Source organism: Canis lupus, chromosome 33 (genome assembly GCF_011100685.1).
Source record: "Canis lupus familiaris isolate Mischka breed German Shepherd chromosome 33, alternate assembly UU_Cfam_GSD_1.0, whole genome shotgun sequence".
Classification (NCBI taxonomy): Eukaryota; Metazoa; Chordata; class Mammalia; order Carnivora; family Canidae; genus Canis; species Canis lupus.
In genome coordinates, this window is record NC_049254.1 from 5,971,604 (window position 1) to 5,991,482 (window position 19,879).

At 42.4% G+C, this 19,879-nt stretch overlaps 2 protein-coding genes across 15 annotated transcripts in view; one reads left to right on the plus strand and one right to left on the minus strand.

The window, feature by feature from the left end:
* ST3GAL6 (ST3 beta-galactoside alpha-2,3-sialyltransferase 6) overlaps positions 1-19,879 on the plus strand; it is a 69,338-nt gene that overhangs the window by 48,347 nt on the left and 1,112 nt on the right. For 6 of the 12 annotated variants that reach the window (XM_038582561.1, XM_038582570.1, XM_038582563.1 and 3 more), the window contains 4 exons: positions 40-226; positions 335-472; positions 3,825-3,977; positions 5,618-12,178. In XM_038582561.1, the coding sequence (XP_038438489.1) occupies positions 40-226; positions 335-472; positions 3,825-3,977; positions 5,618-5,704 (565 nt within the window). In that variant the 3' untranslated portion in view covers positions 5,705-12,178. Of the gene's footprint in view, positions 1-39; positions 227-334; positions 473-3,824; positions 3,978-5,617; positions 13,512-19,879 lie in introns of those variants that run through there. The other 6 variants (XR_005383177.1, XR_005383178.1, XM_038582567.1 and 3 more) reach the window with 6 other exon arrangements.
* The window catches only part of DCBLD2 (discoidin, CUB and LCCL domain containing 2), an 86,421-nt gene continuing 73,767 nt past the window's right edge, over positions 7,226-19,879 (minus strand). For 2 of the 3 annotated variants that reach the window (XM_038582560.1, XM_038582559.1), the window contains exons 13-16: positions 18,451-18,544; positions 14,828-14,877; positions 11,482-11,619; positions 10,203-10,672 (exon numbers count right to left, since the gene is read on the minus strand). In XM_038582560.1, coding sequence (XP_038438488.1) covers positions 10,203-10,672; positions 11,482-11,619; positions 14,828-14,877; positions 18,451-18,544 — 752 coding nt within the window. Of the gene's footprint in view, positions 10,673-11,481; positions 11,620-14,827; positions 14,878-18,450; positions 18,545-19,879 lie in introns of all 3 variants that reach the window. The other variant, XM_038582558.1, reaches the window with a different exon arrangement.

The following is a 19,879-nucleotide window of genomic DNA, read 5'->3' on the forward strand; positions in this document are numbered from 1 at the left end:
CGCACTTGGTCTACATATTTTGTGTTTTACTACCCACAGAATGAATAATGGTCCTGTTTTAGGACATGAAGAGGAAGTTGGGAGAAGGACAACCTTCCGACTTTTTTATCCAGAATCTGTTTTTTCAGATCCCAATCACAATGATCCTAATACTACAGCGATTCTCACTGCTTTTAAGCCGCTTGACTTAAAGTGGCTGTGGGAAGTGTTGACGGGTGGCAAAATAGTAAGTTGGCAACATCCATCTGCCTTCCGATTACCTTCATTTTTTTTTTTTCACTTAAAAAACCAAAAGGACAACCACAATGTTCTATTTTGTGTTGTTCTATTTCAGAACACTAATGGTTTTTGGAAGAAACCAGCTTTAAACTTGATCTACAAACCTTATCAAATCAGAATATTAGATCCTTTCATTATCAGAATGGCAGCTTATGAACTGCTTCACTTCCCAAAAGTGTTTCCCAAAAACCAGGTACGTTATTTTTCTTTGCACAGTTTCAAACTGAAGATCTGGCTAGGGGTGGGGTGGAGAGTTCCTAGGGTTCTCAGAAAGGATGAGCTACAGGACTCGGGGTGGCTTCTGAAGGCCACATCTGGGGCAGTGAATTAGGCAGCTGGGATATTATTTTTGTTTTTCAGATCGCAAGGAAAGAGTCTTAGGTGGAGTGGGGGTTTTTTGTTTTATGTTTTTTTTTTTTCCTGGCCTCAGAGCCTTCTGGGGTCTCTCTCCTCTGTGTGGCCCAGCGCCTCCTTTCTCAGAACCTGTCTTCAGTGTCTTCAGTGGGAGGGAGCTGCCGGGCAGGCTGTGCTGGGGTAGCAGGACGGCTCAGGACAAGCGCAAGGCTTTTCAGGCTCGAGAGAACTGTCTCGGATAAAAATATCTCAGCCAAGGGGACGAAGGACAAGGTAGCCATACTTCTGTGGTCAGAGGAGACACTGGCACTGAAGTCTGAGGAAACGTTGTTGAAACTCCAGATTCTTTAATTAAAAGCAGTCTCCCTGACTTGGACTCCTGGAGCCCTTTGGTTTCCATGCCCCAGAAGATGAGGCCCACTGGGCCCCTCCAGGGGCCCCTCCAGTGGCGGCCCAGACGGGTTTCTCACTTGAGGCCTGAGAAACTGACATAATAGCTCACTTGACATGAGGTGTCCCCTTTTTGTCATCAGGGAAAATCCAAAGAGATAAACACACATCAGGTATCTTTTTTTAATATGATTTAATTTTTAATATGATTCTAAACTTTAGAACTATTAGATTCTAATGCTTATTATGAAATAAGTTCAAGGGAATATGTGTGTGTGTATATATATAAAAACATATTGTTTAATATAGATTTGATTTTATATACATATAAAGAAAATCATCCTTCTCTTCCCTCTGTAACTCATTATCCCACAAGTATTTTTTTTTTTTTTGCCTTTTATATCCTTCCAGACTATCATCTATGCATTTACAAACACCTATTTTTCCTTCAGTATAATTGCACTTCTACCGTGGATATTTTCTGCCATTCCCCCCTCCATTTAACTATTCCCCTATTTATAGATATTTCTGCTTGAATCCATCTTTTTTCCCCTCTATAAATTATGTAGAAATACACAGGATTATAGGGCTTTTCAGCCCACTTGTGTGATTTCTAAGACTCCTTGGAAGTGGAATTCCCAAGTCAAAAAGCATAAATGTTTTAAATGTAAGCCTTATTTCATAGTAATTTTGAGAGGAAAGGTCAACTTAAGTACTTTCTTAGTAATTTTGAGGGGAAACGACAGCTTCTGAATGTATGTTTTATGCCTTTTTTCACTCTTATTTCCTGCCAGGTAAGATCAGATACCCCCTTTGTTTTTTATTTTAGGTAGTATCTCCAAAAGCATAGGAAGATCCTGATCTTAGAGACGATGCTAAAACTAGTTGTAACTAGATTAAAGTTCCAGTAGAACGTGGCATCCCAAAAGCCAAGTTGAGGACACAGCAGTGTTTCAGAGAGGTCAGTTATGTGGGATGCTGTCCAGAGGTTGAGCACAAAGAACAAACCCTGGTTCTGGAAACGTGAAGTCATCCTGATGATGTGGACAAGAATAAAAAAGAAAGCCTGCTTAAACTAGGTTAAAGAGAACACAGGGCATGAGCAAGTGGAGGCAGTTCTTCAATGGCCTTTTGTTAGAAAAGGGAGCAGAGAAATGGTTGAAAGACACAGGATCAAGGAAGGTTGCTCTTGTGGTGGTTTTTAAAAGATGGGTGCCATGTTTATATGCTGAAGAGAAGGATTCAGCAGAGGAAATGGAGGAGAGCAAGTGGGTGACTGTAGAAGCAGACTTGGGAGAGAAGAGATGGGATGAAAGAAGAAAGCGCGAGTGCAGAGGCTGGCCACAGGTAGCAGGGACATCGCCAGCACATAAGAGGAGTGAGCGCTGAAAATACAGGTAAAGATGAAGGTAGTTGGGAGTTGGGAAGACGGTATAGATTTTCTGTTAGTGAAATGAGGATTAAATTGTCTGTTCAAAGGAGGAAGGAAGCTGATAAAGGTATAAAGTGGTCATGTTGGAGGGTAGGAATGGAAACTTACTAGGGGAATACTGACAGCCACTCGAGACTTTGGCCATGCGTGTCAGGTGTACCCAGGCACATGTGGTCATTCTCTTAGCTCGTTGTTCTGCTCGGGTGTAGACTGAGCCAGGGTTAAGATTCCGTCAGGGGATAATCTATTTCTGTGGGTGAGAGGTGCACAAAATGGAAGGTCTCTGTAAGGGAGTGATTATGATGATGAATGAAGTACTCTAAGGTACGAAGAAAGGAAGTGGAGGACAGAAGGACAGAAGAGGGAAAAAGCGATGGGATATGGGAGGTTGGAGGACTCCCAGGTTTTTAACCCCAACCACTAATTTCCTTTTCTAGCAGATGGTGAAGCCTTACGGTGTTCACAGTAGGGCATGGGGTAAAGAAAAGCTTCTGCAAAAGGCAGTTTTCAGATGAGCTTGCCTCCTGGAGTTTGATATTATGGTGCTTCTTGGGTTTTTTTTTTTTTTTTTTTTTTTTCTCTTTTTCTCAAAATCATTGTGTTCTTTCCATGGACTCTAAGTCACACCTTTAATGGAAAGGAAGTCTCCTTAGACTGCTGTGTTAAAGAGTTTAAGATGTGTTTTGTTTTTGCCCTAGAAGGCCAGCCTGGTAAGAATTAAAAACTGCCTGTCAAACATCTGTTACTGCCTTCTCATGGGGGTGCTTGTGTGGGTTTTTTTTTTTTTCCTCCTTTTGGCTTTTCAGTTGATAAGGGTCCAGTCTCCACTGACTTTATCATGTTTACATCTGGAATTTTTATTTTCTATGGAAGTTAGAATCTTACTATTTGTTATTGAAGTAAATTATTATAAAAGCGATCTATTTTAAGGCTTATGTGAATGAAGCCTTTTACCGTGATTCCATCCATTAGCGAACTAACCTTACGTTTCATGTACGGGTTCAAAATTCAGGCTGCTTTTTGTACAGGAAGCTTGGCTCCGCATGTTTTATAAAGTTGGGGTAGCAGCAGCATCCGTCTCCTCGAGCCTCAGTGTTTCTTCCTTGGATAGTTGTCCCCCGGGCTAATACTGCAGTTGAGGTGTATCAGAAAGATTTTCTAAGATTTCAGTCACATTTATATGCTCTTCAGGGGTAGGAAATTAACCGGGGCCTGGGCCTTAGACATGATGAGGGTTGAAGTTAGGTATTTCTCATCTGAATAAGTGTTCAGAAGTCCTGGTTTTGTATGATGAGGTCACCCAACTATGCTTTGGAAACAAGGATCTTGTTTGAGTTTTAAAAACACTTTTTTTCATTTCCCTCCCCAGAAACCCAAACACCCAACAACAGGAATTATTGCCATCACGCTGGCCTTTCACATATGTCACGAAGTTCACCTTGCTGGTTTTAAATACAATTTTTCTGACCTCAAGAGCCCTTTACACTATTATGGGAACGCGACCATGTCTTTGATGAATAAGGTAACACACGACACACGTGGGTGAAATCTTTGACCTTTAGAGTCGGAAAGCCCCTGTTTTCCCTGAGGAAGTAGGTTTTGAGAGTCTGAGAGCTGCTTAACTCTACCGAGAACTACCACGAGCTGAAACTGGGACTCAAATCTAGGGTCATCACTAGCACAGTAATTCCAATCTGTGGGCCTCAGACCCTTGGGAAAAGGACATAGTTATTAATTGCCATCATCTCTGCACTATTTAAATCTACACCTAGGCAGCTTGCTCTTGATAATATCTCAAATTCACTTAAAAGCATGGCCATGGAACAGAGACCCTTATCTAAGAGGATTGTGCACTGCAAACACCATAAAGGAGAAGGTAAATTTGGAGTTGGGAAGATGATGTAGCTTTTTGCTGTGTTTTTCAAAGGTGTTTTTTTTTTTTTTAAAGTAGATATTGAAGAAGTCTGTAACATTTTAACTCCATGAGGGAATATTCATAGTCAGAAAGGTAACATTTAGAGTAGAGCATGTTTCTTTTGAATGAAAACATCAATGGTGGTGATTGGATCTCTGAGAGTTTTTAACTGGATGGGAAGTTGTTGTCCAGCTGAGGTTAGTGGCATATCACAAGTGATAGGACTAAAATGTTATCTTTACATTTTTAATAGGGAAATCTGAATGGTTTGCTGTACAGTATGTGGACATATCATATGTAATTAGTCCCCTTAAGTCATCATCCCCACACATTACATACGCCGAGGAAGTGGTATTATTCGGGTTAGACCATAGGTTACCTCGTCTCCCACCCCATCGTGGGACATACTTCAGGATCATTTTTCTTCAGCCCTCATCTTTTCCTGTAGCACCTGTGGGATTTCTAGTGATCTAAATAACAGAACATTGAAACAGCTTCCTAAGGAAAATGAGGATATCGTCAATAGAACTGAATTATTACTATTATTTTAAAAGATTTTATTTATTCATGAGAGACACAGAGAGAGGGAGAAGCAGGCTCCGTGCAGGGAGCCCGATGTGGGACTCGATCCCAGGACTCCAGGATCACACCCTGAGCCTAAGGCAGATGCTTAACTGCTGAACCACCCAGGTGTCCCTAGAACTGAATTTTTTTTTTAATTTTTATTTATTTATGATAGTCACAGAGAGAGAGAGAGAGAGAGAGAGAGAGGGGCAGAGACACAGGCAGAGGGAGAAGCAGGCTCCATGCACTGGGAGCCCGATGTGGGATTCGATCCCGGGTCTCCAGGATCGTGCCCTGGGCCAAAGGCAGGCGCCAAACCACTGCGCCACCCAGGGATCCCTAGAACTGAATTATTTTTTAAAAAACATGCATTTCAGGTGCTTAAAGGACAAACCCATTTTGACTTAAAATTTTGGTCTCTAGTTTGACTTCATGATTTGGGAGATTAGGGAATGATATGAGGGGGTGCTTTTATGGGATAGTTTAAGTGGAAACAGTGGGCTTTAGGGAAAACTCTAGCAAAGGAATGAACAAGGAAAAAGGTAACAAGTTAAAAGTTGACCTGTACACTTGTTCACTTGAGTTTTTTTAGTCAGACGCTTTTTAGATAGCATATCCCACTATTGCTGTTACTATCTTGAGATTGGGCTAGATGGTGATTTTATTTTACTTTTCTTCTTTAGAATGCGTATCACAATGTGACAGCGGAACAGCTCTTTTTGAAGGACATTCTAGAAAAAAACTTTGTAATCAACTTGACTGAAGATTGACCCTACAGACTCTGCAGATGATGCTAAGAGTATTAGTTTTATTTTTATACTGCAATTTTTAGTTTATTTTTAAATATGTTGGATGCACTTGTCAAAAAATTGTGTATAGTCAGTCTGTTGCTGCCTGGTGATTCATAACCACCAGCTTAATTTCTGTGAATATATTTAATTTATAAAAACCAAGAAGATATGCTTAGATATCCGGGAAGTTTTGATTGCGTTGGTTTTAAAACAACCTTAGTTCTCTGAAGTGTTTTTAAACATCTTTTTTAATAGTTACTTCATCTTTGACTTCTGAGGGCATGTGACGTCCAAGTAAGGGGCTTTAGCTTGACCACCACAAACTCTGAACAGAGTTGGTGGCGGATTCGGCTACTGTAAATTGGTGGGGAATAGCCATGTGATTGTGCAAACTGGAACCGGTTTAGGCAAGTATCGAGTTCCTTTTTACTGAACCCGAGGAAACGGATTTGAATCTTAAAGCAGGCCCAACCATAGCAGTAGGTACGGTTATGAAATCTAAGATCATAATGGTTTCATTAAGCTTTTTTTCCTGTAAGTAAACCAGATTATAAAATGAAAGGTGTTTGTTTTTAAGGTGGAGGAAACAGGCTACATGTGAAATTCTGGATGAGTAAACAACCTAGGAATGCAATTACTAAAGTCTGGTGGCTGCATTATTTTAAAGTTCATACAAAGAAGCAGAGCTAGGCCACCTCAAGGAGACAGTTCTTAAACGTCATCTTTTGCCTGCCTTAATATGTTAAAATTTGGAAGTTTACTATTTGAAATAGGAAAGATGAATACGGCACAGTAGGTAAATCCTTCAGACTCCTCAGGCTGTTTTTGGATTTAAATGGTCCTTTCGTGAAAAATCTCACTTGTCCACGGTGAAATCCCATCTTCAAAGGGAAGGCTTACCCGGCTACCTAGGGTGCATCAGAGAAGAGTCCTGCTGGATGCAGACAAGTCAAAACCAGCCTGTCCAACAAACGTGCGCCCGTCTCTCTTCTCAAAGAGGGATGGAATGAACAGCTCTCAGAAGAGGTAAGAGTTGAAGGACTTGTTATCCTCTGAGCGATAATCGTCATGGAGAGACACTGCTGGTGTTCCTGAAAACCAGCCTGCCTCTGAGTCTCAGAGACAAAATATGAGAGCAGCCACTGGGATAAATCGTGAAGCACGGCATAAGGGGGGAGAAGCCTCGTAGTTGATTGAACCCATGTCTACGTGGCTTCAGCTGATTCCCCTGTAACGGAGGTGGAAAGTTCCCGCACGTACACAGCTGCACGCTGCAGCCTGGCGGCTGGGATTCCATGGGTGGACTCATTCAGGGTACAAAGACAGTCCTGGCTGCAAAGTGAAAAACCCCAGGTGGCATTTTCAAGTGTTTATGGACTGAAATAATGGCTGTACGGTATCTGGCGGATGCTCAACTTGAGGAATCGGCATTTTTGTACAGTGGGAGCTGAGGCTATAAACCTCAGCGTGGCTTCACATAAGCCAGAAGAAACTCTCAGCCCGATACATATGTACAATTTATTAAAAACACATGAACACGTTAAAATCTCACTATTTATACAATCTACATTCTAGCAACATATACAAATACCGAGTGACTACAGTACATGCCGAGGTAAGAAAAGTACATTCGGGGAGACTATCACTGACACTCAAGCCATTTTTATTTCCAATATGTTTTGCTTTCACCTTTCCCAGTGCCAAAAAAAAAAAAAAAAAACCTAGTCACAAATTGGAGTAAATAAGAATCGGTGCCAGTTGACCTAAAAAAAAAAAAACAACAGTATTTTCATAACTATCCAACTCTTACTAGACTTTTGCAGTTTAGGGACTTCAAGTTCAGAACAGAAAAGCAGAGCTAATAAGCAGTTTTCTAAAGGTAGAGCTTAACTGATTTCTCTTTAAAAGGGTTTAAAAAGTTTTCGCCTCTCACTCGTAGTTCTTGTCATCTGACCTGGTGTTTCTCAGCCCTTTTGCTCTCCAGGTGTCAGTGTGGAGCCAAGGCAAAGAAGTTCAGGCTTTCTCACTGTCTCCGGACTTACGGCCACTTTCAGGTTTAGAGGAGTGTATTTTCTGCTGGGGCAGGGGCGGGCAAGAGTACGCAGGACACCGTAATTTCAAGTGCTGTATAAATTCTCTACATGAACCACTGCATCAGCTGATAAACCCATTGTTCAATGCAAAGTGCAAATAGTGAAACATGAATTTAAATAACTGGACTAGACCCTGCACATACAGTAGGATCCAGTTAGTGTTGCAGCTTTTAATATAACTCAGCATTCACAATATCTTTACTATTAAATGACCTTAGGAACCAGCACAGTTAAAGTCAGTGTGATTTTAGGAAAGCTTATAAGGGCCGCACCTGCTGTACCACTGTCTGATTCTATTTTTGTAATTGTGCTAACAGGAAAAAAGTTCATTCAAAAAACCAGTTTCAAGCAAAGAATAAAAATTTAAGGGAATTTGGCGGGGGTGGGGTAAAAAAAGTTACGTTCACATGTTCAGTTGATTGTCTCCAAAGCTGCATCAGATATATGTAGTTAAAAACAAAACTCTAATATGAAAACAAATGAACTAAAAGTACAAAATCAGAACTATATCAGGCTCAGCTCTTCATTTGGAAAGCAAAATATAAAAAGCAATAAAAACTTATAAAAATCATTGGTAGTTCATCATTTAAGAAAACATTGACCTCTTAAAAATCAGGTGTACAAAATTAAAAAGAACAGGCATCTTTGGGAAAATGAAATGGTTTCTCTTAAAGCTTCTCAAACAGGCCTTGATTGGGGAAATTATTTATTATGTATGGAGGATGAATAAAAAAATAAATTGGTTTACTCTTCCCACCTGAAAGGGGATGCCTGCATTAATACCTGTGCTACACACATTCGTGTCTTAATAAAAGTTCACCATCTGTGCTTTTTGTTTCAAATATCTTGAAACAATATATTTTTTCAATGAATAAAATTATGCCTCAAAGTTTGTCTGGAAAAGCAAAGGCAAATCAAGGTAACACCAAAAAAAAAAAAAAAAAAATCACAGTACTGGAGGGCAGAGAGGCTGCAGAAAGAATTCTATTTTTAAAGCAGTGCTTTAGGATACAGATACACTGAGGCAAGCAAAACGAACACTGTCTTTTTGCAAATCTAGCAAATTCTGGAAACAATCTGGGGGCAGAGGCTGTAAGTAATGGCTAGAACCTAAAGGAAATTACCTAAGATTTACAGAAGAGGGGATGTCAAATTATATGTTTTAGTCCTAGGGCCAGCTCTTCTTGCCTAAGATTTTGATTCTTATGCGATGGGCTGATCACTTGTACAGGACTTTGTCACTTATCTAAAGCTAGTTCTGGGCAAATGGGTGATGAGGAAGTTGCCTGGAAGCATCAAGAACAAGACCTCAGTATTCACCGGCAAGGATACTAGGACATCCATCTGGTCCCTAGGTGAGCACACTCACAACTGAGGAATTCATGCTGGCTTTCAGTACCTCACTGTGGATAATTAAAAATGCTTTTTGACCAAAAATACATTCAAGTTCAAAGGAAAATCTCAAAGAGGGTGAATCCTTTTTTTTAAGGTAATTTTTAGGACTTTTGAGGAAGGAATCTGCTTCTCACGGTGGTAAATGCAAGGGGTCCTGTTCACAGTGTTCATGCAGACGCCTCTCGCCTGGGAACAAACGAAGGGGGAGCAGGGCTAGAACCGCTGTTCGAGCTTTTTGAAATTAGAGGAGTCACGAGGCTGAGAAAGCAAGCCTCACTCAAAAAAAAACAAAAAACAAAAAAACCCCACAACAGTTTATAGACACAAGAGTGGGGCTGGCCCCAGATGGAACGAGCAGGGAGGAATCCAAGTCACCATTAAGTGTTAAAGCTCTTCAGCGTGTCAGAAAGTGGAGACTCCCTGCCCCTTACGAGTCCGTTTCCACCCAGAGAGCTTCCTAAGACAGGTGAGTGTACGACTGCCATCAAAACAATGACTATCACTAATTTTTGAAAAAAATCCATAAGAAATAGAGGAATAGAAGAGAACTCAGGACACTACCCACCTTTCACAAAGCAAAATTTCAAGCCATTAGACATTTCAAGAACAGTACCGTGCGTTATTGCCAGTCTGGCTTACAGAGCCACCTCTGGAGTTCATGAACGTACCTGCAGCATTGGTAATAAATACTCTCAGTGATTCTTAATTTCTTTGAAGTGCATAGTAGGGAGCTTTTTCTGTATTAAAAATAGTGTTTTACAGTAGTAACAAACAGGATGTTGGAAATTTAACAGGCAAGCAGCGGCAGCTGCCACAGTAACACTTTTAAAGCAAGATGGCAAGATTAGTAAGTAGTTCCCTGTACCTCGGTCATCACATTTCCCCACCACGTCTGTGACAGATACGTAATACATTCTATATATTACTACCACTAACACAAAAAAGGCCATGTGCTTTAAAACGATGCTCTAGAAAAAGCAGCACCCCCTTCAGAGAATTTCTTTAAAGACATCACATTCACCATCCCTCCCCGCCCCTGATACCTCCTGTGTGCTCTGCGGCACCTGGTACACCAGTTCGTCCGGGGCACTCGGACCTGGCTTCCCGCCTTTTGGGGTATCATACTGGGCGCGGGCGGAGGAGCAGCTGTCAGTTCTGGAGAGCAGAGTGTTGTATGCCCCCACCACTGGGGGGGGTTGGTTCCCTGGAGCCTTGAAAGTGGACGTCGAGGGAAGACCGACGGAAGCTGCGGGGTGCCCAGACATATCCATGATGATGGGGGTTGCGTACTCGGGCCCAGTAATTGGCAGCGGTTCGGCATAGGCATGATAAACTTCTTGAACCGGGGAGCTGTAAGGATCTAAGTCAGCATAACTTGCTTCTTTTCCTTCTTCTGGTTTAAAGGTAGACCTCTGATGAAGGGTGCCAACAATTCCTCCCACCAGTGGCTGTGCATACTCTGTGGACGTCACAGAAACAACAGAAAAGTTACCCCAGTCCTACAGGGATCATACAATTTAGGGGTGGCGGCCGTAGCTTTACACCAAAAATGGACACCTCTCTATGGCGCTTTTATTCCTATCAACACAGACCTATGGATTTCTCTACCGGAACCAACGTAAAAACTTAAAAACATGATCTTGTATCTCGTAAGAAATTAATATGCCATAAAGCCTCATTCATGAAATCTTAAAATGCTGATATATTTTCTTCAGATTTACAAATAGTGTTTCACCGGTGAAAAAAAATTCCATTATTAGAATAGTATTTTCAAATAGAACGACGTTTAAAATAAATGTGTGCTAAACTAATAGGATAAATACTGTTGTGGCTCGCTCCGTCTTTCCTACTGTTAACAACACTCAAAACTCCAGGTAAACAGATAAAATTGCCCAGAGCTTTTAGAGTCGGACGCTCATAGGAGGTGCCTGGGTGGCTCAGTTGGTTAAGCAGCCGCCTTCTGCTCAGGTCACGATCCCTGACCCGGGTGCTGGGATCAAGCCTCCGGTCAGGCTCCCTGCTCATGCTCTCTCTCGCTCTGAAGTAAATAAATAAAATCTTAACGAGAAGTGCATGCTCATGTTTTCTGGAGACCATCTAAGGCACCAGAAAGGACTCTCTCAAGGTCATCCTTTTAAAAAGTAGTTCTACCTCAAGCCGATAGTTCATCTCCTACATATGGAAAAGCTAAAAGACCCCGCAGGTCCCACAGCACTTCGCAGCTACCTGCAGCGGGGTCTTCCTCTCCCGCGCCAAGGCCACAGTTACCTGCAGAGTCGGTCTGCAGCATCGTGGTGACTTCTCTTGGACTCAAGTGATTAACTTCACTGCTGCTGTAGCGAACGGGGGTTTCTTCGTGTTCCACCGATTTGGCAGGGAGAAACTGCTTCATTCCTTTCCACCAACCTTCACGGTGATTGTAAGCAAGAAAGACCATTAAATACAAACCTCTGTGTGACAGGATGACACTGTTTACAGGAGAAACCCTGGTGCACTGAAGCCATTTCTGTAACACGTCTAAACAAACCCGCCTCTATGTTCAATCTTTTTTTTTTTTTTTATTGCGATAAAATACACAATACATAAGATTTACCATCTTAACCATTTTTAAGCGTAGGTCAGGGGCTCACACTGTTGTGCAGCTACCACTAGCATCTAGCTCTGTAACTTTTAACCTTGTAAAACTAAAAGGCAGACCTCTGATGCCCGTGGAACAGTAACTCCTCGTTCTTCATTCCCCCCACCAAGGGCAACCACTGTTCTACTCTGGGTCTTTAGGATTTTGACTCCTACAAGTACTCACCCACGTGGAACCATGCGGTATTTGTCTTTTCTGGCTTATTGTACTTGGTGTAATGTCCCAAGCTTCATCCATCTTGTAGCCTATTACAGAAAATCTGTCCTTTCTAAGGCTAAATATTCCATTGTATGTATCTAATAAAACATCCTGCCTTTCCATTCGTCAGCTGATGGTCACTTGGGTTGCTTCCACATTTTAACTGTTGTGAAGAACTCTGCTATGGAAACAGACTTCCAAGTAGCTCTTTGAGACCCTGCTTTCGATTCTGTCGGGTGGAACTGCTGGATCATACGGTTCGTTTTATCAGGAACTGCCATTGTGTTTTCCCAGCACCTGAACCGCTTTATGTTCCCACCAACAGTACACAGGGTTCTAATGTCCCCACATTCTCACCAACTCTTCCTGTCTTCAGTTTCGAGAGGAGGCACCTCATGGGTGTGAGGTGTTATCTCACAGTTTTCATTTCCCTAGAGATTAGCGATGTTGAGCATCTTTTCATGTGCTTATTGACCACTGGTATATATTCTTTGGAGAAAAGTCTACTCAAGTCCTTTGTCCATTTGTGAATTGTTTTTTGTTGTTGTGTTTTAGAAGTTCTCTATATATTCCGGATGTTAATCCTTTAGCCAATACAGGATTTGCCAATATTTTCTCCCATTCTGTGGGTTGCCTTTTTATGCTGTGGATAATATATGCTGATGCACAAAAATTTTACATTTCCAGGCATCTAGTCTATTTTATTTCTTTTGAAATTTGTGCATCTGGTGTCATAGCTAAGAAGTCATTGCCAACACCATTGTCATCAAGTTTTTTGTCCCTTTTTTTTTTTTTTTTTGAGTCTTACTAAGATATTACATTTTGGTGTTTTCACCCACTTTTGAGTTAATTTTTACAAATGGTGTTAAAAAGGAGTTCAACTTCATTCTTTTATATATGGACATCCATTGTTCTCAGCACCATTTACTGAAGACTGTCATTTCCCCAATGGTCCTGGCACCCTTGCCAACAATCATTTGTCCATATTTATGAGTATTGATCCCTGGGCTCTCCATTCCACTGGTGTATATTTATGCCAGTACCACACTGTTTTGATGACTGTAAAATCTTCCAGTTTTATTTTTTTCAAGACTGTCCTATTTGGAGACCCTTGAAATTCTATATGAATTTTAGAATGGGTTTTTCCATTTGTACAGAATATCATACACATGTTGATAGGGATCGCCACTGAATCTGTTGATTGCTCTGGGTAGTAGTACCGGCATGTTAACAATATTACGTTTTCAACCCATGCACATAGGAGGTGTTTTCATTTGTATCTTTTTAAATTTCTTTAGCAATTTTTATAGTTTGTATTGTACAAGTCTTTTACCTTCTTGGTTAAATGAGCTCCTAAGTATTTTATTCTTTTTGACGCAATTGTAACTGAAACTGTTTTTTATAATTTCAGATCGTTCACTGTGCACAGAAATGAAACGGATTTAACATGCTTTGTATTCTGCTACTTGGCTCAGTTACTGGTGTGAACAGCTTTTGTGTGTGTGTGTGTGTGTGTGTGTGTGTGTGTGTAAACTTTAAGGTTTAATTCTACTTTAAATGTTTGTTAGGATTTTTCTTTTTTGAGTTTTGATTATTGACTCAATCTCTTTAGAAGTTACAGCTCTATTCAGATTTTCTATTTCTTTGTGATTCATTCTTGGTAGGTTTTATATTTCTGGAAATTTGTCCATTTCGTCTAGGTTATTCAATTTTTGGCATATGATTGTTCATAATACTCTCCTAATCCTTTTTATTTCTTTAGAATCATAGTGATGCCTGCACTTTTTTCTGATTTTAGTAGTTTGAATCTTTTTTCTTATTCCATCTAACTAAAAGCTTGTCAGTTTTGTCAATCTTTTCAAAGAACATTTGGTTTCACCCAATTTTCTCTATTTTCCCATTCTTCATTTTGTTTTTCTTCCTTCTGGTAGTTTTGGGTTTAGTTTGTTCTTGTTCTAAATCTGTAAGTTGTTCAAGCTTGTTTCTTGTTCTTTGATAGGATGTCTAGTGCAATGCAGAGCATGGTAGAAATTTCTATCAAAAGCATATACAGAAGCAAATCACTGCTATAAAAGTGCAGCCAGATACCTGTTTGTCTGTTGTAGGCTGGTTTTTTTTAGTAAGTTTTTCTGAAGAAATGCTTCCCATGATCTACCTTGGGGCGTTGGCAGCACAGACTCTACCCCCAGCACGTGGTCTCTTCTACCCTAGTCACAGCAGTGAACCCTTTTGCCTTCTATTCCAGTCCTTCTATTTCCAGCCAGACTGGAAAGTAGGACGCTATAGGGGGCCTCTGGCGTCCTCTGCTACCACCTGCCCCCTGCCACACAGCGTAGGAATTCAGAAAACAACAGCTCATCATGGCAGAGATGGCAGGCCTGACAGTTCCTCAACTGCTAGACTATACTCGGAAAGTACCCCCCAGCAGAGGGACAAACACAGTGTTACCAAGACCACGACCTCTTTACACAGTGCTCACACAGGCCACACAGAGAGCCGGTCTCCTCAAGAAAAACAGATCCACTGGACACACCACACAGGTTTCCCAGGAGAGCGGAACAGAGCGCATGTTCCAAGAAATCCTCTATTTTCATTACTTGTTGACTAAAAGAGATTTTCCAGAAGAGTAAAAATGATCCGAATGTTAGAGGAACACCATTTGTTCTCACAAGTGCTGGGGAGTTTATGTGGGCCTGAAGACAACTTTCCTCCTTCACTACTGCCACCTGCAAGGTGTGGATTCCCTCTGATGGAAGGGGATGCAAAGCCCTGAGTTACCTGCCCGGTCCCAGTAAGGTAAGTCATAGGTGCCTTCGGTTTTTTTCTTTCTGGAAAAATACAAAAAAAAAACATGTTAGCAAACAGTGAGTTCCCAAGTAAGACAGCTCTGAAAGTTAGGATAAACACTAAAGTTAATAATTAGTCAGGAGTACACATTTCCATTTGCTGACCTACTCGGCAGGGTCCTCTATTTCATTCGCCTTTCCAAGTTGCCACTGCTGACATTCAAGTTCTGGACTCTCCAGGAGTTTTAAACAACTACCTCCTGAGAGAATTATTGTTACCCAAGGTACCTCCCACTCAAGGGGTGAAGGGATAAAGGAGTAAGAAAGGCTCAGTATGTAGACAAAAACAATCTAATCAAAGACCCATGGGTGACACGTGGCTTCTTATGGGAAAGTTATTGTTAGGTCTGTTTTGGTTTCAAATACAAACTATGCAAATCAGCTGATTCACAAAATTTATGGAAAAAAAATCCCCACATGTGCTTCCGCATTGCTCTTTTTCCCAACTTTCTTTCTTCCGTGGTCTTTTGCCCCTAAGAAGTTTAAAGTGTCACGTTCTCTGTAACTGCACCGGGTTCATTCCCATGGCCATCCCAGCTTGGGTCAATGAAAGCTACAACAGTGACAAGTGGCAGAGTGAGAACAGGATGCTCCAGGCCTGAGAGGCCAAGGCAATGAAGAAGAGGACTGTCCCTCGTCCACCCCTCACAGAATCTGGACGCATCTTACCCAGGAGAAACCTCCCTCCTCTCCATGAAGATTACTATCTACAAAGAGCCTTAAAAGGACATGTTCTGACTCAAGAATTCAAATCTAGTGCAAATTGATGCTTTGCAAGCTAAAGAGAAAGCAGAAATTACTCTAGTGTGTGAATGAGGACAAGACAGTTACAGGACTTGCTCAATATCACAAATGCGGCTTTCTCAAGAGAGCCTCAGCTTTGTGCTTTTCCTACTTAAAAACAATTCTTCTCCAGTATAAGACATTATTTTTATTATTTGACATGAAAATCTTCCTCACTCTAAAGTCTGGCTGGATTTAAAATAGGTCTTTTTTTTTTTTTTTTCCAAAGTACAGGATAATGTAAAATTTCTGGAAGAGATGGTAGGTGCTGAAGCTGTTAATTAAAAACTAGAATGTAAAACCAACACTAAAAGCCTGGTTTAATAATTAGGTACATGTTGAAAATCCTGAAATCATCCTAAGACTTAAAAGTAAACAGAAACCAAAAATATTCTCAAAAATATTCTAAGTGGAAGTTAGACACCTTATATGGCTGGGACAAGAAATTAACCGTCTGATTATCAGCCAAAGGTTGTACTAAAAAGATTTTATATACTCTAAAGTGACAAAGCTTCAGGTTATTTATTACACGTAAAGTGCTTAGAACAGGCGTGCTTAGCGTGGGTCAAGGATTCAGCAGGCTGCAGCTCTGTTTATTATTCTTCTCCTCCCAGCTATTCTCCATATCCCCATTCATGCATCTCCTCCTGAAGCCAATCATTAGAAATTTCAACTACATTCTTTTTTTTTATTTTTAAGTTTTTTATTTTTTAAAGATTTTATTATTTGAGAGAGAAAGCGTGCATGTGTACACGTGCATGAGCTGCAGGAGGGGCAGAGTGAAGAGGGAGGGAGCCTGACCTGGGCTCCATCCCAGGACCCTGGGATCGTGACCTGAGCCAAAGGCAGCACTTAACCGCCTGAGCCACCCCACAAGCCCTTACCCACATTCCTAGAACTTCACTTCTGCAGCTCAGACGTTTTGTCCTGAACAGGCTGTCCTGAACAGGCGTGATTTCCACCTGTGTCCCGAGAATCTGACCCTCCACAGGGTCCTTTAAGCACCAGCCCGAACTGACCTCAGGACTTGCCTCCCACCTGCCCTACAACCTGACTCCCCAATCCTCACCTCCTACGCCTTAACCCAAGTGGACGAGACCTGACTGCCTGACGACCGCACACGCAGGGCAGCAGTGGTTCACAGGCCCGAGCCCTGCTGTGCTGTGTGTGTGGGTGGGGTGACCTCAGACAGGTCATGTAGGTCCGGTCTCCTCCTGTGAGACAGGACCTGCTTTGGAGGTGGTTTTGAGGTTACAATGAATTGAACCATGTAAAACACAATAATCTCTAAAATCAGCTTTAATTGTCTATACAAACGAGCCATTGCTGTGGTCCCCATTGTTACTACTGCTTCTACCCAGGTCCCCAAGAGCACCTGGAACTTTCTGCCCTGGACATTTCCAGAGCCCCTGTCCCTCCTTTCCCTACTGCTCTCACAGTAACTTGCTGGCCCTCTGTCCAGACAGCCTTCCCGAGACCATGAATCCAGGATCCTCCTGCTGCTTTCCGCTTCCCCCGTGGCCCCCGCCGTACGGTCAGTACCACCGCTGACCATCTCCCGCTCTGGATCCTCCCCCGGCCTGGGAGCTCTAGGGGCTCACCGCCCGACTCTCAGCACAGGATCACTCCCTAGCCCAAGGCCGGAGCTCACATATTTCAGTGAACAAATCAAGTCATGCTCTTGCTCCACCAAACCTGTCCCTCCTGCTCTGTCATCTCCACTCACGACATCTCTACGGGTCTAACTGCACGAGCCAGAAACTTCAGGTCATCCTGGAGCCCTCCCCCTTCTCTAGTGGCCAGCCAGCCCTGGGGGTCTGAGGACGGGCCATCTGCTCCACCCTCCTCAGGGCGAGGCCCACCTACAGAGCGAACCCCCATCTGTCTCCCCGCAGCCTCCCGATCCAGGCCCAGGTGCAGCTCCACGGTCCCTCCTCCGCACCATCCCAGGCCAAGCCTACCCCCACTCAAGCACAGAGGCTGCGCTGGCCTCTACCTTCCTTCAACCTTCTCTTTAAGGCAAAACAAACTTGAGGATTACTTCTTCCTGCAGAAAGGCTTCAGATGATGCTCTTGGTTCTCATCTGTGCTCCCCAGCACCTCAAAAATAACTCTTGAAGCCATATCATGGCTCCTTATCAGTCAGCCTTGCCAAGCACCTGGGAGATAGTTCATGCAGATTCTTTCAGGAAATATTAGTTAAGCACCTATTATGTGGCAGGCTGTTCTGATCAATGTGTATCTTCCAGCACATAAAGCAGGTCCTGGTACAATAAAGGAACTTAGCCACTGTGTTACTGAACATACTCATTTTTTATGGAAAGGAGAAATAAATGTTTTTTTCCTGATTAACTATATAATTTATTGTGCAATTAACTATTTTTCCCAATTTCTAAATTAAAATGAATTATTTAAAATCAGATATAAACTCATGAAACAAATGTATTTTTACCTTAATAACTACCTTAACTCTCCTCAAAAAAGGTGGATAGTACTTCACCTTCTATATTTAGTTTCTTTCTTTTTTAAGAGTTTGTTTATTCCTGAGAGACACAGAGAGAGAGAGGCAGAGACACCGGCAGAGAGAGAAGCAGGCTCCCTGAGGAGAGCCCGATGTGGGACTCGATCCCAGGACCCCGGGGTCATGCCCTGAGCCAAAGGTGGATGCTCAACCCCTGAGCCCCCCAGGTGCCCTTTCTATATTTAGTTTCTATTTCACACCTGGAAACACCCCTTCCTGGATCAATCAGGCGAACTGCTCTGTGTACCAACCTGCTTCTCCAATGCCAAGCACACACTGCTAGGAGGATGAGAGCGGTGAGCACCATGACGAGCACTGGGACTAGGACCGCGGCCAAGGCTACATCTGCAAACACACCAGAGGCAGAGTCACGAAGCACAAGTGGGAAAGTTATTACCCCTATCATCCTTCAAAGCTTTTCTATTTCAGAAAATACCATACACATTATTTATGAAGTGAGCGTGGGCCTGTCTTGGTTAACGGCAGAGGCTTTGACTGTTAACGTGAAGTCTATCGCGCTATTTACTTCAACTTTGCATACACTTAAAATTTTTCGTGACTTTTTAAATCACCAAGACAAACTTAAAGACAAATGAAAAACTTGTAAGTTCTGAATATCTGATATAAAGGGTTCCTGTAATTTATATATTACAGAATTTACAAGTCAAAACCAATCAACAGAACAGCAGAGATGAATGAGCAATACAATTAAAAGATGCGAGTGACCACGACACGTTAGCTTCACCAGTAATCATAGAAACAGAAGTTAAAACAAGAATAAGATGCTATTTCCACTCATCGAATTGGCAAATATTTAAAAGAGTAATGCTAGACAGGATGCCAAGAAAGTTATTTTTATGTGACTTTAAATGATACTTTGTTTCATTTTGGGGCAGTACGCATAAATATGGGATACGTGGCAATTCCACGTATGGAGTCTGTTCTTGGGAAAAAAATTAAGACAACATTCAAAGACGCATTTTTAAAGTGGATTGTTTCTGTAGCTGCAAAAGAGCGAAAAACTGGAAATGATCCAAATGCCCAACAATGGAAGGGAATAAATGCATCATAGTATCCTTCGCATAGTCAAACACTATCCAGCCACTGGAAATGACATTGCAACTTGGTGGGGGAAATACTTCTGGGAAGGTAACATCGTAAAGTTAAGTATGAAAAAGCCAATGTGCATCAACAGGGCAGGAAAGGACAAAGCTCGGCCTGCAAGGAGGAGATTGAAAGCTCGGCCTGCAAGGAGGAGATTGAAAGCTCGGCCTGCAAGGAGGAGCTTGCACCAGGAGATCACGCAATCCCCTTATCTCCTTCTGTAGATAAGGAAGTCCCAGCCCAGACACAGAAAATGGTCTGCAGAAGGTCATTTGAGACATCAGCTTCCCTCCGAGCCTGGCGCCCCCAGTGTGGCAACGGGGACGACAGCAGCAACCACTGATCCTGCTGGGGGCTAAGGGCCAGCCACTGCGGGGCCTGACCCACAGCATCTTACGCTCCCTCATACCGTAAAAAGAGGCAGTGGATACAGGAGAGGGCGAGGGGCCTCTGAGGAGCTGGATGGGTGGGAACCAGGGCGCAAGGCGGGCCCGCCCCGGCCAGTGCTAGGAATCCCCCCTTCCACGTGTGGACAGAGGGCACAGGTGCATTGGCAAGTTCCACAAATAGGGAGCT